The sequence below is a fragment of the Epinephelus lanceolatus genome, chromosome 5 (genome assembly GCF_041903045.1).
Source record: "Epinephelus lanceolatus isolate andai-2023 chromosome 5, ASM4190304v1, whole genome shotgun sequence".
Taxonomy (NCBI): domain Eukaryota; kingdom Metazoa; phylum Chordata; class Actinopteri; order Perciformes; family Serranidae; genus Epinephelus; species Epinephelus lanceolatus.
In genome coordinates, this window is record NC_135738.1 from 26,061,798 (window position 1) to 26,076,908 (window position 15,111).

The 15,111-nt window shown below is 42.3% G+C and overlaps 2 protein-coding genes across 4 annotated transcripts in view; both read right to left on the minus strand.

Moving 5' to 3' along the window:
- mapk8ip2 (mitogen-activated protein kinase 8 interacting protein 2) overlaps nucleotides 1-11,203 on the minus strand; it is a 40,023-nt gene extending 28,820 nt beyond the window's left edge. Inside the window, exons 1-2 of one of the 3 annotated variants that reach the window (XM_078167971.1) lie at nucleotides 11,050-11,198; nucleotides 10,702-10,946 (exon numbers count right to left, since the gene is read on the minus strand). In XM_078167971.1, the coding sequence (XP_078024097.1) occupies nucleotides 10,702-10,766 (65 nt within the window). In that variant the 5' untranslated portion in view covers nucleotides 10,767-10,946; nucleotides 11,050-11,198. Of the gene's footprint in view, nucleotides 1-10,701 lie in introns of all 3 variants that reach the window. The other 2 variants (XM_078167972.1, XM_033634909.2) reach the window with 2 other exon arrangements.
- Nucleotides 11,204-12,625: 1,422 nt separating this feature from the next.
- Nucleotides 12,626-15,111, minus strand: LOC117262540 (zona pellucida sperm-binding protein 3-like). The gene is made up of 8 exons (XM_033635545.2): nucleotides 14,602-15,111; nucleotides 14,341-14,459; nucleotides 14,088-14,191; nucleotides 13,822-13,999; nucleotides 13,606-13,723; nucleotides 13,438-13,520; nucleotides 13,170-13,357; nucleotides 12,626-12,994 (listed from the first exon to the last, which is right to left on the minus strand). Exons 1-8 carry the CDS (start codon nucleotides 15,049-15,051, stop codon nucleotides 12,930-12,932), a joined length of 1,305 nt encoding a protein of 434 aa, XP_033491436.1. The 5' UTR covers nucleotides 15,052-15,111; the 3' UTR covers nucleotides 12,626-12,929.

A 15,111-nucleotide genomic window follows, 5' to 3' on the forward strand; every position in this document is an offset into this window, starting at 1 on the left:
AGGTCCTGAGTACTCAGTACCAGCTGCCATGTTGGAAACGGTTAACTGCTTTCAACGGTCCAGGTCACAAATGTTCTCATTTTACAGCTAAACAGTACACTAAAATATTTTTCTGCAAACATCTGAGGTGAGAAATAGATGATGGAGAGACAAAGTCTTGATTCATATTTGATCAGTGGTGACAGTTTGACTGAACACCAGAAGTGACTGACATGATTGACAGCTGCTTTAGAGACTCCTCGACCCTGACTGGTTGTTTTCAGTGCACCACCGTAGGCCCTGGTGAATGCCATTAGAATCAGCAGGAAAAGGAGGTGGGACATGGATTTTTTTCCACAGACTGTCTGTCACATGTATTTCTTTCAGAATATAGTGACAGTTTCAGCAAATAAGGCATGAATTTACTAACTGTAGCTTTAAGTTGCCTACACAAAATGGTGTAGTTTTAAAGACCATTCCACATAGATGCTCACTCAAACAGAGGAGCCGCCAAAATTCCTTTCTGTCAAAATAAGTAAAATGGTATCTTCTCAAAACCTGGAGAAATAAGGTCCCTAATGAGCTCCTTGCCCCTCCAAGTCTTCAGGGAAGCTATGTTTGTAAGTGTAGGTGTGTGTGCAGGTGTTTGTGATTCGCAATGGAAAAACACCACATTGGTGCAGCTGTATCCAAGGAAGCTGTCACCACCGCACAAGTGGAATGAAGCCCCATGTTCTGTTTCTGGATGAAGGGTTGAAAAGTGATGAGAAAAGTGAAGAATAACTGAGAAGGACCAGGAGAGAGGAAGAGGAGAATCCTGTAGCGAGGCAAGTAGAATTCAAAAAGTATATGTGCTCTGGCGATATTAAAAAAATAAATAAATCATTGCTTGCTTCATGGCACAAAGCAATTCTTCATGGTGACAAGCAGCAACAGATTTCCTGTGAAATCTGACCAACTGTCACTCGAGGTAAAATGCAGAATGTTGTTTGTGAAGGTCTGCTTTTTAAACTTTAAGATGAATGTGGTTCTGATTTATTTACACATACAGTCACACTTATAGGGTCACTTCACTCAAATTAAAATAAAACATTCCCTCTTGCTATGCAGACAGTTTGGATTTTACTTGCCCTGGTTTCATCTTTCATTGTTTATCATGCTCAGAGCATTGGAGCTTTGCAATTAAAATATTCAACAGCAACCTCTTTAGAGAAACAGTGCCTGTTACTCTGTATAATCCACAGACACACTGTCAACTGTTTTCACAACTGTAGAAGTAACAGGGACAAAGTATCTGAGGGAAAAAAAAAGATGCTGCTATCGATGTTTTTTAAAATCAATTTTAAATGTTGTGAGCTCAGCAAACAAAATTCCACTCTCCGCTACTGTGCAGACCGAATCAGCGTGACTTCGCACTAACAACAATAATCACTTCTGGGGAGAGAGAGCTGGCAACTGATTACAGTTGCGGAGATACTAAAATCAGCAAACATGTTAATTTCTTTTGTCATTTTCAGCCGTAATTGTAACATTTAAAGATATATAGTTTAACACTGTGGTCCGAAGCATCTAACATCAGCACTGTGCTTATTTTATGCACTGTGTTGCTTCACTAGGCTAAGCAAAACCTGGATAAATGAAACTCAATCTATCTGCATGGTTTTACACTGCCAAAGGTGACTGAGAACATTTGGATGAACTGGCCCTTTATCATTGTATGACATCTGTTTTTCTGTTCCTTTCCTCCTTCCCCTTCTCTGGTTTCCTCCACTGCTCCCTACTCTGCTGTGTTTCCAGACTCCATTTTGTTTGTGTGCTCATCTGCCTAGTGTTGGAGTTCTCCTGTAGCTCTGCAATGCACGTCACAACAGAGTGTGGCCCCATTTCCCCTAAACTGCAAAACCTAAGAATGTGTGTCAGTGAAAAGCTGCAGAGCAAAGGCCTCTGTCCGCTCCTTGTACAGAGAACACACAGACTGACCCCAGCTGCAAACACACCAGCATACAGGTACTCCTTATGCATGCACATCTTATATGTGACACGTCCTTTTGTAAAATACCTTGTATTATTTTGATTTCTATGTCACTTGTGAGATGCAGCCACCACTGCAGTGTTGACATCACATGTCCATGTTCCTGCTTTGGTGTTTAGACAGCGCCCAAGTGAGTGTGCAGCAGTTCCTGTCACACCATGTTGTGTATCGCTCGCTGCTTATCCGACAGCGCACTGTGACGTTCCTTGCGCTCAGTCGATCTCTGCTTGCGATCATTCTTAATAATCAGGATTTTAAGCTGAGGCCTTAAAGCCGAAGAGGAATCATAACCACTTTCCATACGCGTGCAAAAAAAAGCCTGCATCACATCAGTCATTATTTGGAACTGTGATATGCTGAGCAAAATGAGAATCCTACCACAAGAACACAAGTCAGCACAAAATTACCATTCACTGATGCCGGTCATCTTGCTGCAATGGCACACCCTGATTCACTGCCACTGTTAAGGTTCTGCTACAATCTCTGCGTTTCTTCAGCTCTGGCTCCTCATTTCATTTTCTCCCTGCCCTTCTCAGGCTTGAACAATCCCTCCAGCCCACATTTCTAACAGTTATTCTCTGTCATCTCTGATACTGTCACGTCCAAACCAGAAATTGTCAAACCAGCACACTGTCATCTTTGCCTGTCTAATCCTGTATATACACCGACTGCATGTTCATGCATGCAGGTGTCCTTTTTTGTCAGAAAATATAAGCTCAGCTGTCTTTCTGAGTTAAGCTACTTTTCACTTTTAACAATTTAATATGTTTTGTTATATATTTTATTTTATTTAGAGCATCTAAACACATTAAAATTTCTATCATCAATAAATCAAGAAATTAACCTCATATTGATGGATTAAGTCCGGAAATGTGAGAATTTGCTTGTTTTTTCTCATCATACATTATAGTCAGTGATGTACCTAAGTGCTTTTACTCAAGTACATAAATACAATTTACAATTTAAAGTACTTCTACTTTACTTGAGGATTTCCATTTCATCATACTTGATACTTCTACTGCACTGCATGAAATCATTGTACTTTTCACTCTGCTATGTTGTTGGACAGCCTTATTAACTTTGCAAATTAGATTATTAATACAAATTATAAATCAAGTGATAAGATATGATGTGATATTATGGTAAACTACCAGTAGTGTATAAAGTAAATAAAATGAGCTCCACCTTTACCAGCTGCAACATTAAAGTAATGAGCACTTTAATGCACTGATAATTATAATCCAATAACATAATATAAGAGTCAGAAATGAGCCTTTCAACATAATGAATGCTTTGGATTTTGCCACTTAAAGCCACAGTGTGTAGGAATTTCTCCCATCTAACGTTGAAATCATATATTGCATTCAAACAGATGGCGCACTCTAGCGCCTCACTGTTTCAAACACATATTGCAACAACTGTAGCCGCTGTGTACCAAAAAGCTATGATAACACTGATGAAACCATGTCATTCGATACTACATGGAGTATTCATTCAGGCTCCTACACAGACACACGCGACGCGAGTTGACAAACCCCCTCCTCACCATGCTGGCTGTGTTTACAACTAGGACTGTTGGGGCGGATGTAAATTGAAACAAACCAATCACATCTTGTCCTTTGACAACTGACAAGTGGCTCAACCTCACACACCTCATCCCTCTCCTCGCATTACTGCGCCACTAACAGCTGTTAGTGGCCAGCGGCGCTACTGCCGCATAACAAAGTCCCACTCTTTGAGCATAATGCAGGATCATGTATTATGCAGCATCACGGGAGACGGAATCCTCGTCGTCAAGAAAGTGCAAAAGGGAATCAAAAAGGCAGCATGACCGGCGAACTAAAAAAACAAGGGTCAGCATTGGGGTTGCCTTTCCCAGGTGGAGAGAGCTGCTGAAGTAGAAAGGTAATACAATCACAGGCCAGCGCTAACAGTGGCTAACAGCGGCTAACAGCTAACAGCGGCTAACATAGGCTGATCAAACGTCCTCTTTTGCCCAGACATGTCCACTTTTCACGTCCCGTCCGGGGCGTCCGGGGTTTTTTTTATAAACTGATGATAATGTCCGGTTTTCCGTGTGTGTGTGTGTTAGAGTGCGGCACGGGCAGCATATTTCTGTCCGAACCCGAACCGAGCCCGACATTATTTAATGACCAAAGCACTGAGTTTGTGTCACACAGTGGTTACAGGCTATTTAACAGGCCTGGCGTGCGCCGTGGGTGCTCAGCTGCGGAGAGGGAGACCTCTGTGTTTGAGACGGGAGCGGGAGGCGGGAGGTCCGACACTTCTAGTGAGAAGAGAGGGAGACATAAAACAAAATAAGATAAAATAGGAAAAACCTGTCTCCCTCTTTTATTTTATTTTCAGCGTTTAATCAAGGCGGAGGCGGGCGGCTGGAGGTCCGAGGCTTCCAGCGAGGAGAGAGGTAGAAACAAACAGCCAATGTGTGTCTGTGTGTGTTATGTTCAGGTGTTGTCACGTCAATAACAGTGCCCAAGCAATAAACAGGACAGACAATAGGATTTTATTTATTTTTACACTACATTTTCACTGAAAGCTGACCGAATCCGACCCGAGCCCGAATACAATTTATAGCTACATTTCTGACCAAACCCGGCCCGACCCGTCGGGTACCGTCGGGCTCAGATCGGGTAGCCACACTCTAGTGTGTGTATGTGTCCCCTATTGGGGCCTATCTGAATTTCTGTCTTTGAGAGATATTATTTTGTAATATAACTGAATTTCCTATCCATACATATAAATTTTAAATATATTAAAATTATAAGGCATCTTTGAGTAAACTGCCAGTATCATTTAAGTAGGCTATGTCGTGGCCGGCCGAGTGTCCTCTTTTTTGGAAATCAAAATATGGTCACCCTAGGCTAACAGCTAACAGCGGCACAATGATGCAAGGAGAGGGATGAGGCTGTTAGCGACTGGCCACTAACAGCGGCCAAGAGCCAACAGTGGCGCTGGCCTGTGATTGCATTACCATTCTCCCTCAGCAGCTCTGTCTACCTGGGAAAGGCTACCCCGATGTGGGCCTTCGTTTTTTTAATTCGCCGGTCACGCTGCCTTTTCTATTCCCTTTTGTGCTTTCTTGGTGACAAGGATTCCATCTCCCATGATGCTGCATATGCATGATCCTGCATTATGCTCAAAGAGTGGGACTTTGTTTCAAATTTGCCAGGGTAGTAGCGAAGCGCCTCTTGCTCCTCTCCTTCGGCTCCTCAGTCACGCAGTGCTGGTCTGGCTCTCAACGAAAACGCCGAAGGCGGTGCTGTATGTCCCTTGCTGGCGGGTGTATTCTCAAGATGGCGAAACATAATGGAACCCCACAGACGACTTACCCGCACAATGTATAAACAAATCCGAAATTCTCCTTTTACGAGAATAAGTCAGATTATTGGTGGAGGTAATAGTACACCAGTGATGACATATTTATGAATGCAGACATCAATTTTTGCCAATAAACAACTGAAAATGTTACACAATGTCCCTTTAAGTGTATTTTGATGCTAATACTTGTAGTTTTGCTTAAGTAGGAATTGAATGCAGGACTTTTACTTGTGACAAAGTATTTTTACACTGTGGTTTTTGCTACTTTTACTCAAGTCAAAGATTTAATACTTCTTTCAACACTGATTATAGTACACTGACTTTGCTCGAACATAACATGACATTTGAAGATGTCACTTTGAACTTTGGAAACTAGTGATGGACATTTTTCACCATTTACTTATGTTTTACAGACCAATCAAGAAAAAAAAAGTAAAAGAATCATTAGTTATCATTAGCACAGCTAATCCAGATTCTGCATAGCCACTCTTAAAGGTATACTATGCAGGATAATTGGTTAGTGTTTGCAAACACACTCACCAGCAAAAGTGACAATAAAAGCCAAAAGATTCACTCTCATTTGGCATTTCACCTCACTATATTTGCATTTTTTTCTGCGCTGGGTCTCTTGGATGCCTGCTGATAGAGTCTGGCAGCTGGTCATTACCTTTTTACAAAGCCCTGACCTCACCTGAGTGCTGTGGTGGTACACGCCCATAAACGTCCTGCAGAAAAATACACTGCTACACACTTCTAGTGGATCGTAACTGAGGATTGAGAGGGAATACTTCTCTATGAGTCTTGTTTTTTGGGAAACCCCTGCATGGTATATCTTTAAAACAACCCCAGTGAGTCCAATCACAACAATGTAATGCCTCAAAATTTGTGTTAATAGCAGAATAGCAGACATCCATGGTCAAAAATGAGAGATTAGACAAAAATAAGAATGTGAGAAGCAATGAAAAACCATCTGATAGCAGCATTAAAATAGATACAGATACAAAGGGGAGACAGGCCGTGGTGTGTCTACTGTAATTAAGCTGCCTTTAAACCGTGAGCACCTGCTTCATGGTGACACCATCATCTTTAAAAGCCAAGGACATTTGATGTGGTTGCCACTGACTCATTAACAAGATCAATTTCCCAGGGTTTTCACCCACCGTCAGTCCTCAGTAATGTAGAGGCACAACCACACCGGCACACACACACACACACACACACACACATATGAGTCATCCATTTAACCTAATGAGGCACTCTCTCTGTTGTCTGATCCAAACCTGCAGATTACTCCATCTTTAAACCTTTAAAGGCTGCGATGATGCATCAGTCTGCTCAGAACAGATGATTTCATGTAGATTTGGCTGTGTTTGGACTCATGAAGTCATCAGATGCAGAGCAAATAGATGGGAAACATTCACTGGCGTCACATTGATGGAAAACAAACCTCGTGGACAGGATAAATATGACTCATATAATTATTGTTAAATAAAGAAAACAAAGCTATGACAGCAGCCGCTGCAAAGATTAATTTCCAAAAACATGGCAAGTGTTGGTCGTATGCAGAGTGTGAGAGAGACGAAATACAAAAATACAAATAACGTGATGGAAAGACAGCGGGGGGGGGGGGGGGGGCAGAGATGGAACGCTTAAGCTAAAATGAATCTGTATTTGATTTAAGCCTCTTACCCCATGGTAACCATACCCACCCACTCACTCACTCACTTCCCCCCTCTGCCTTCTCAAACAGCCTTCAAAGAGTCAGAAGGCAAAAGTGGAACATCGACTGCTGAACATGTGAGATTCGCAGGAAGAGGAGTAGAGCAGGGAAAATCAGAAGGATGCGACTGGAAATTTGTAGTAGTTTTAAAATATTGATGCACTATGATGGAATACAACTGGGGTTTGGCAGAATTATTGCAAATCTGAATCTGGTACCAAACTGTCTCATTAAATCCAAAACCCTTCAGATCTACTGTTAAATATAGGGCGGTGACTAAAGGTTATTCCCATTATTGATGAATCTGCCAATTATTTTTCTTGATTCATCAGTCACTCAGACAGAAGTGAAAAGCTGTGTCTCAGAGCCCAAGGCAATGTCTTCAAATGTCTTGTTTTGACCGATCAACAACAGTGAAGTGGAGGGTTTGCACAGGTATATGGAATAAACTCACCTATCACCCAAAAATCCATTGATATATGTAGGTATGTGACCTACCCATCTACCTTGTAGCACACCCGCCTCATCAACTACCACTACACCACTGCTGATCAACACCTCAAAAGCTAAATTCACTCAATTCATTGTCATAGAAGACCATGAGAAAGCAGAAAATACACATTTGAAAGGTTGCAAACTGAGATTTTTGCCAATTTCCTTTAAAAATCAAAAAGATGAATCCATTATCTAAATAATGGCAAATATATTTTGCTGATCAACTAATCTTTTAATCATAAAACATCTAGCTGATACATTTAGCTTTGATCAGTTTTGTAGATATGTTTTATTGATTTTCAATCTAAATCCCACAACCGTTCGTCCCCGGACAATAAAGAGATGCTGTTCATCATATATATTGACAACTTGAAATCAGAATGCCTGATACAATCCCCACCACCCTGCCCACCCATCCATAGGATTACAGGTTACAAGATACATTCAGGTAAAGGAGGAAAGCTAGCAGAACTTCACCTAATAATTGTATTAATTACTCAAGCAAATGTAGAAAGACAGAGGAAAGGGAAAGAAAAGAGGAAACAAAAACAAACAAATAAAAAAGAACTAAAAAACTATAACTAAAAAATAGCCAGTGATTTGTTAAATCTTAACACATTGAACCATCTTGGAAACAGATCCAAAATGGAACCCACTATCCGAACCCTCCCACATACTCACAGCCTAACACCCAAAAACTGACCTCCCACCAGGCTGCATTAAGACTGCTGCCTCAGCAAATCCACACAAACAAATTCTTTCACAAAATGTAATTAATGAATTCTGAAGCATGGGTCACACTATGACTCTCACATTTTTGATATATCAGCATGTTTGTTTTAAGGTTTCAGCAAAGCACAGCAGCTGTTTATTCAGAAAAAGCATGGCATACCTGGGTGGAGTTCATTTCCATATAAATATATATCTGTAAGATGAAGCCTTAATAGAAAAATAAAGTTAAATGGAGCACTGTGACCCTTAATGTATTGATTAATTTCCCCATGTTCATATGGAAGCATGTTGTAGTTGGATGGGATACACTCACATATTGTCTTAACAACAGAAATTAAATATTACATCAGTTGATAAGTGCACCACGTGTCCTCTGCACAGACTGATATTCATTCTTTTAAGGTTTGTTATTTCCAGTGGAGAGAGTGCTCCCTCTGTGCAGGAGAAATTACAGTCTGTCATAAATTTCTGGTGCCTCGGAGAGAAAGACAGGCTCTCTTACGGATTATGTTGCCCACTGGAAACAGTGTTAGGGTTATGTAAGGCAGATTACTGTGCCACACCATCACACCACCGGTGGTTTCATCATGAATCCGTCACACACAAAAGCAGGGACACACAAAAACACACTGAAAAGAAACACAGAAACATACATTATTAAATGAGAAACGCACTTTTGCAGGAAAAACAATTGATGACAGCTTGTCTCCATATGCTCCAAACACTAATATGTCATAGAAAGTGAATTATTGGTGACAGTCTGAAATCGATGATCAATGGCTGCACAAAATAAACACAAATTAATATATGTTGTCTTGGATGCACACAAAACTAACTGAAGAGTGATGCAAGTAATCACTGTTCATGTCTTTAGTGCTCATGAACACTGGCTTTACTTTTTAAAGCTGACAACAAAAACGAAAACACTTTAAGTAGATTTGGAGTCAGTTACACAATGACAGACTGCATAAAGAAAAGATTATACCCATCATCCCTCTGACAAATAAAAAGATAAATAAATATTAGTTTGCTCCAGCTGTTTGCCAGCGCTGTAAATTTAAAATATTGATGTAATGGCCAAAGCTTGGCTCTGAACTAAGGTCAGTGGTAGCCATGCAAAAAATCAGGTCTATTGATCTGATATGATCCGTCCATTATACGAAGCTGCAGCGTGTAACTAAATCTAACCCCAGTGCATGTTGTGGATATAAAACCCACTGGGATCTGGCTTGCTAATGTGATTGTTTTCTGTGAGGACATTTGACATGTGGAGGCAGAAACAGGGACAATGAAATGTTGTGGCATGATGTCCATTAGTGCAGAGAGCCTAAACCTAAAAACACACCATTTTCTTGACTTTAATTATTTCTGATACACTGTGGATGAATTTAAATTATTGTATATAGTGGCAAAACAACACAGTATAGCAAGACAATTACAAGTAGTTGTTTTTGTTGTTATGTAGGATTTGTTCTCCTGTAATAACAGAGAGGAAGGCCTTACACCAGTAGCAATAGGCTTGAGATTACTGCATATGGAAATCAAATTAGCAACACAAAGAAATCAGTCATATTTCTGCAACATATTCTGTTATACCTCGAGGCAAGAGCAGATCTGAATATTGCAGCAGCCTCCACACAGTTTCATCCAAATCCAAATCACAGCACCAAAGTGTTGCAATACTCCACATCTCACCAGGCCTGATTAACATCCACAAACCAATCACAGTGAAGAAACCCCATGGCTTTCATCCCACCACAGACAACCTTGGGGAGAACACTGTGGCTGTATCACTGATGCTGCACAAGTTATCGATCTCTGCTAACAGCCAGCAGAATTCCACTCACAATTGTGTTCAGGCAAGAAGAAAACAGCGAGCAGATTTATCATATTGTGTGTCGCAGAGGTCACATTAGAGGCGTTTGAAACCAATATCAGTGGGACTTCCGTAAATCATTGTTCAGCAACATGCCCTTGCCTGGGTTGGACTCAACAGGGCGTGGGCCTCACACAGAGAATGCGCAAGGCGGGTGCCTGTCGCGACAGCTTAAGATCAATCATTTGTCATCTATTTTAACCATCTGCTTTTCTTCACACTTTTCGGAGGATAATAAAAGTTGTCTTTAATTAACAGTTGTCTTTAAGGAGCGTACTATCAACTCCAAAACACAACCGGCCGCGTTCAGCTGCGGCACCTATTGGCGCGCAGGGGAGGCAGTAGCAGGCCTGACAGGTTATTCAAAATATCTACAACCCATGGTAGGGAATGTGCGTTTTTATTGCAGTCATCGAAAACAAAACTGACAGATATGTTCATCCTCTTTATTGTCGTTTCATCCACTCATCATCCGTGCGCATCGTCCCCCATCATCCCCCCGCTGTCGCTCTACATCTAAGCCCTTACCTGCAACCAGGAGGAGAGAGGGAATGGAAAGTGGATAGGGAAAACATCTCAGCCCTGTCCGCCATCTTCTTCCACAAATGACTCAGAGCGACTGCAGAAAATCACGGAGGGGAGCGCAGTCCATTCACAATCACAAGGCAGAGGACAGACGCAGCCGTGGACAGAGGTTTCTCTCTCTGCGGCCCCACAGATGCCCCCCTGGCCGCAAGCCTTCAATCAGACGAGCCTGCTCAGCACCATCAAATCTGCAGTCAACCATCCACACAAGCAGGGAAGGAGGGGGTGTCAAGGCAGAAATGATCTTCAGCGCACAACACCGCAGAAATTAAAATACAATCCTGTTTTTACCCCCCGGTGCGTCCGCGCGGAGCATAAGCGAGCAGTGTGCCACCGCAGTCCGTGTTTTTTCCTCGCCAAATGTCTGCTGCTGTATGTGATGCTGCCTGTGACACACAACGGATACGGGCCAGCAGTGCGGAGACAGGCAGAGACAGAAGAGGAGGAGGAGGAGGAGGAGGAGGAGGGGTGTGGAGCAAGCTATAACGTCAGCGCCGTTACCGTATGAGCAGGCTGTCCTGAGTGGATGCAGGCAGAGCCGGAGCCTGCAGGCAAGCAGTAAAACAGTGGCGTAGAAAAACAATTCCTGTTAAGTGTTAACAGTGACATTACACTGACAGTGAAGCATGTAGTCACAGCAAACGCGCTCTCTCATGTCCGGGGGACCACCAGAGCTCCTTAAGGGGGGATCCAGGGGTTCCCTGGAAAAGACATGCGTTTCAATATGTTATCCAACCCCCTGTTTCAGCACATATGGATAAGATGGACTCTTATTGTCAAGCTTTATGTTTATTCTGACCCCGACCCGCATGTGTCAGCGAACTTAATCCTGGCGTCCATAAACACAAAAGCAAAGAGACAGAAAAGAGAAAGTGCTGACAGCAGGAGAGCACAGTGCAACAGAAAATTAACCAAGAAACAGATCGATATACAGAGAGCGCCAAGGGGGACAGGATGAAAAATAAGATGGCACAGATTTGAAATGAAGAACTGGCGAATTTCTCAGGACACAAAAGATGACAAAGAAAGTGCAACAAAATACAATGCAAGACAAAAATCTACAAGGTGAGACGAATTAGACGCTACAGAGCCTATAGTGTATACCATAAGCTTATGTACAGTGTATATACAGTAAGTTAGCATGAAAATAAGAATGTATGTAGCTAGTTTCCAGGAGTGATGCAGCCCTATAGACTGAGTGGTGCACGGTTTTTTGGATGGTTTGGGGCTTAACATTTAGTCTATATAACCTTACATGTATCTTAAATTCACATTTTTGGAAGTGCAATCATCATAATAAGCCACACATAACATATAGTTGGCAGAAAACAGTCTCTCAGAGGAAAATGCATGAAAATGAAAGCTTATTCTGAGTTGAGACTGGCATTGCATTAAGATGATCAGAGGCTCAAGGCTGCAGTTTTCCTCCCTTTTTATTTACCACTGAATGACAGCTTGTAAATGAACCATCAGTTGAGCATGAGCATGCGCAGTGTGGAGCTGTTCACTGCCTGTGGTGCTGAAGTGTATATTGATAAACTGCAGTTTATCATATGTGCCACACGGGGGAGGCAAATGTTCACTCCCTTGGATGTAAAGCTGACCAGCCTTTGACAGAACAAGTGCATTTGTATTGCCCCATGATGTTAGATTGACTAATTCAGCCAACAAACAGTTATGAAATGGAGGGTTGAGCCCATTTCAATTTTATCTCCCTGCTTTCCTTATTTATTCATTTGGTTGTTAGGATGTTTGCTAGTTTATACCTCTAGTTGTTCACTGCATGGTCAGTCTACAGGTCAATAGAAAAGGAAAAAGTTTGCCATTTCTTTGATGGTTCCCTCCAGTGATTGACACAAGCCTCTCACACAATTGCATTTTTATTTCCATCAAACAAAGATTTACAGTCTATGAACTGGGCAGCTGTGGTCCATATGTAACATGCAGCATTACACAGAGGGAAGAGTAAGTTACACTTTCATCTTCTTTTGGTCCTTACACTTTGGTATGTTTTGAATATGTCAAATATTGGTCACATTTAATGGAGTACATTGGGTTACTTTCCTTGTTTAAAATGAACTATTAACAAGAAGCGAGTGAATTACATACAGACAGTTATGAACCAATCAGACTGTTTATTTTGATGGTCATTGCCATGGCAAGGAATTGAGTTAAGAGAGCACCTTCTCTCCGATGGGGATGGGACCCAGGGTGACATCACCTTCCCATTCGAAAACTAGAAGGAAAGACAGAAGACAAGTGTCACAGCGTGCACCACTGTGGTTGTCTCACAGCACAGGTGGGCATGCAGTGAGACATTTACTCATCATGAACTGGTGTAATATGTGTTGACTGTTATGTCACCTCACAAAATATTAAATGTTTTAGACACTTCATTTTTAATAACATACCTGTTTGTTTTTGGGACACATCACGGATCTTCCTTCCACCTCCAGGATTAGCCAGAGAGCCGCCACCAGTGCCCCAGTTACCACTTGAGGCGCCAGCTCCAATTCCACCGGATGCAGAGGGCGCTGGTCCAAATCCACCAGATTCACAGGAGCCACAAGCTGCATCAGCTCCGCTAGCCTCCTTCCAACTGGGAAGGAAAAAAAAGATGCATGCAGTAAATACTGTGTCAGTTTTCAAACACATTTTTCCCCATGTGTGCACACTCACCCACTGATATAGGAACAAGCCCTATGTTCACTGTCAATGGCATAGGCAGTAGATGTTGCTTTCAAGTGGCAGGTAATGTAGAGCTGTTGGAACAATAGAGGGTTTGGGTTATTATGAGATGTATTTGCATTGCACTTGATGGACATCTGAAAATATGGAGATGCTCACCAGTCCACTGTCAGCACCCTGGAACCTGAAGGCCTCCAGCTGGAACTGAAGCGTGTTCTCTGCAGAGCGAGCCATGTACTTAGAGTCAGAGCCTGTGATTCTCGCATCGAGCAAACATCTGCATGCAGAAAGAACATACAAATTCACATTAGAGATGGACTCACACACAAACGTAGTCTCAATGTACAGAACTTCAATGTACTCATCAAAATGTACCCATGGTTGTCAATGAAGGCATATCTAGGGTTGGAGGACACATCAGGTGTAAGAGTAGCCACACAGTTGTCCACATAAACACGGAGGGGCACGTGGAAGTACTGCTTGACGGTAGCCTCAATATTTATGATGTCGCCCAGGAAGTACTGGTAGCTTGGTCTCTCATATTGCCAGTCATCTGTACAATTACAAAATGACATTTAAGCAATTATGACAAATACATACTGAAATCACAGCAGATGGAGATACGTTGTTCTTTAACTCACCGGTCATGAGTTTCAGAGTGAAGTACAAGAATTCCTCGGCCACCTTGACTGCAGAGAATGGGATCCACAGGGGGTCAAGAGGAAGGCTGCTCACATTGTGCTTCCTGAATGATTAAATACGTTTTCTTTAGAAAGCAGACTAATGTAATTTTCATATTAATGTCCATCCATTTTCGTGTCATATTATGTTATTTATGCATTTGTTTGTTGTTTGTCTGTTTACTGCCACACCTCTCCCTGATAGTCTACATACCTTGGGTAGTGGCATTCCACAATCACAGCAGTGCTGCTGGTCCTCACCACTGGAGCACCGCCCAGAGGTTGGGGATTATAGTTCAGAGTGAAGGTGTAGATGAGGGAATCTTCTGTCATCTAGTTGAGAAACAAATATTAGTACAGTACAAACAAGCATTATACATGTCATAGGGCCTATTTTGCCATAGTTATGATCCATATTCTTTACAATTTATTATTTGTTTTTCAGTGATCAGTGATGCCATGTTCATGCTCTTACCCTCAATGTGCTGAGACAATCGTGCAGTTCAGCCTCAAAAATCAACACCTGAGCAGCAGCGTCCTCAGCGACAGCACCACAGTTTCCCAGGGTAAGATCGGCAGGATTAATCAGCTGTCCAACACCAAACATGTCCTTCTTGACTTCCACGTGAGCATCCCTCTCTCTGCACTCGACCGCAACAGTTGCTGCAGGAACAGGATATCTCAGCTCAAAAGGCACCTCGGGTGCAGGCTCAACCTTTGGATCTTCAGGGTATGTCCAGGTGAGTGGTTTCTCAAATGTCTGCTTTGTCTGTTGGGGATCTTGAGGCACCTGCTTGACAGGCTCCTGTCTCGTAGGTGGCGCTGGCTTCTGGTATCTAGATGGTGAGGGCTTGTATTGAGCATCACAGAGACTGCCAAGCAGAGCCAGTGCCACAAGGCACACAGCAGTACACTTCATCACCATGGCTTCACAACAACAAGTGATCTGCACAGTTCACTGGGTGCTGTAAGGAAGATGGAAATG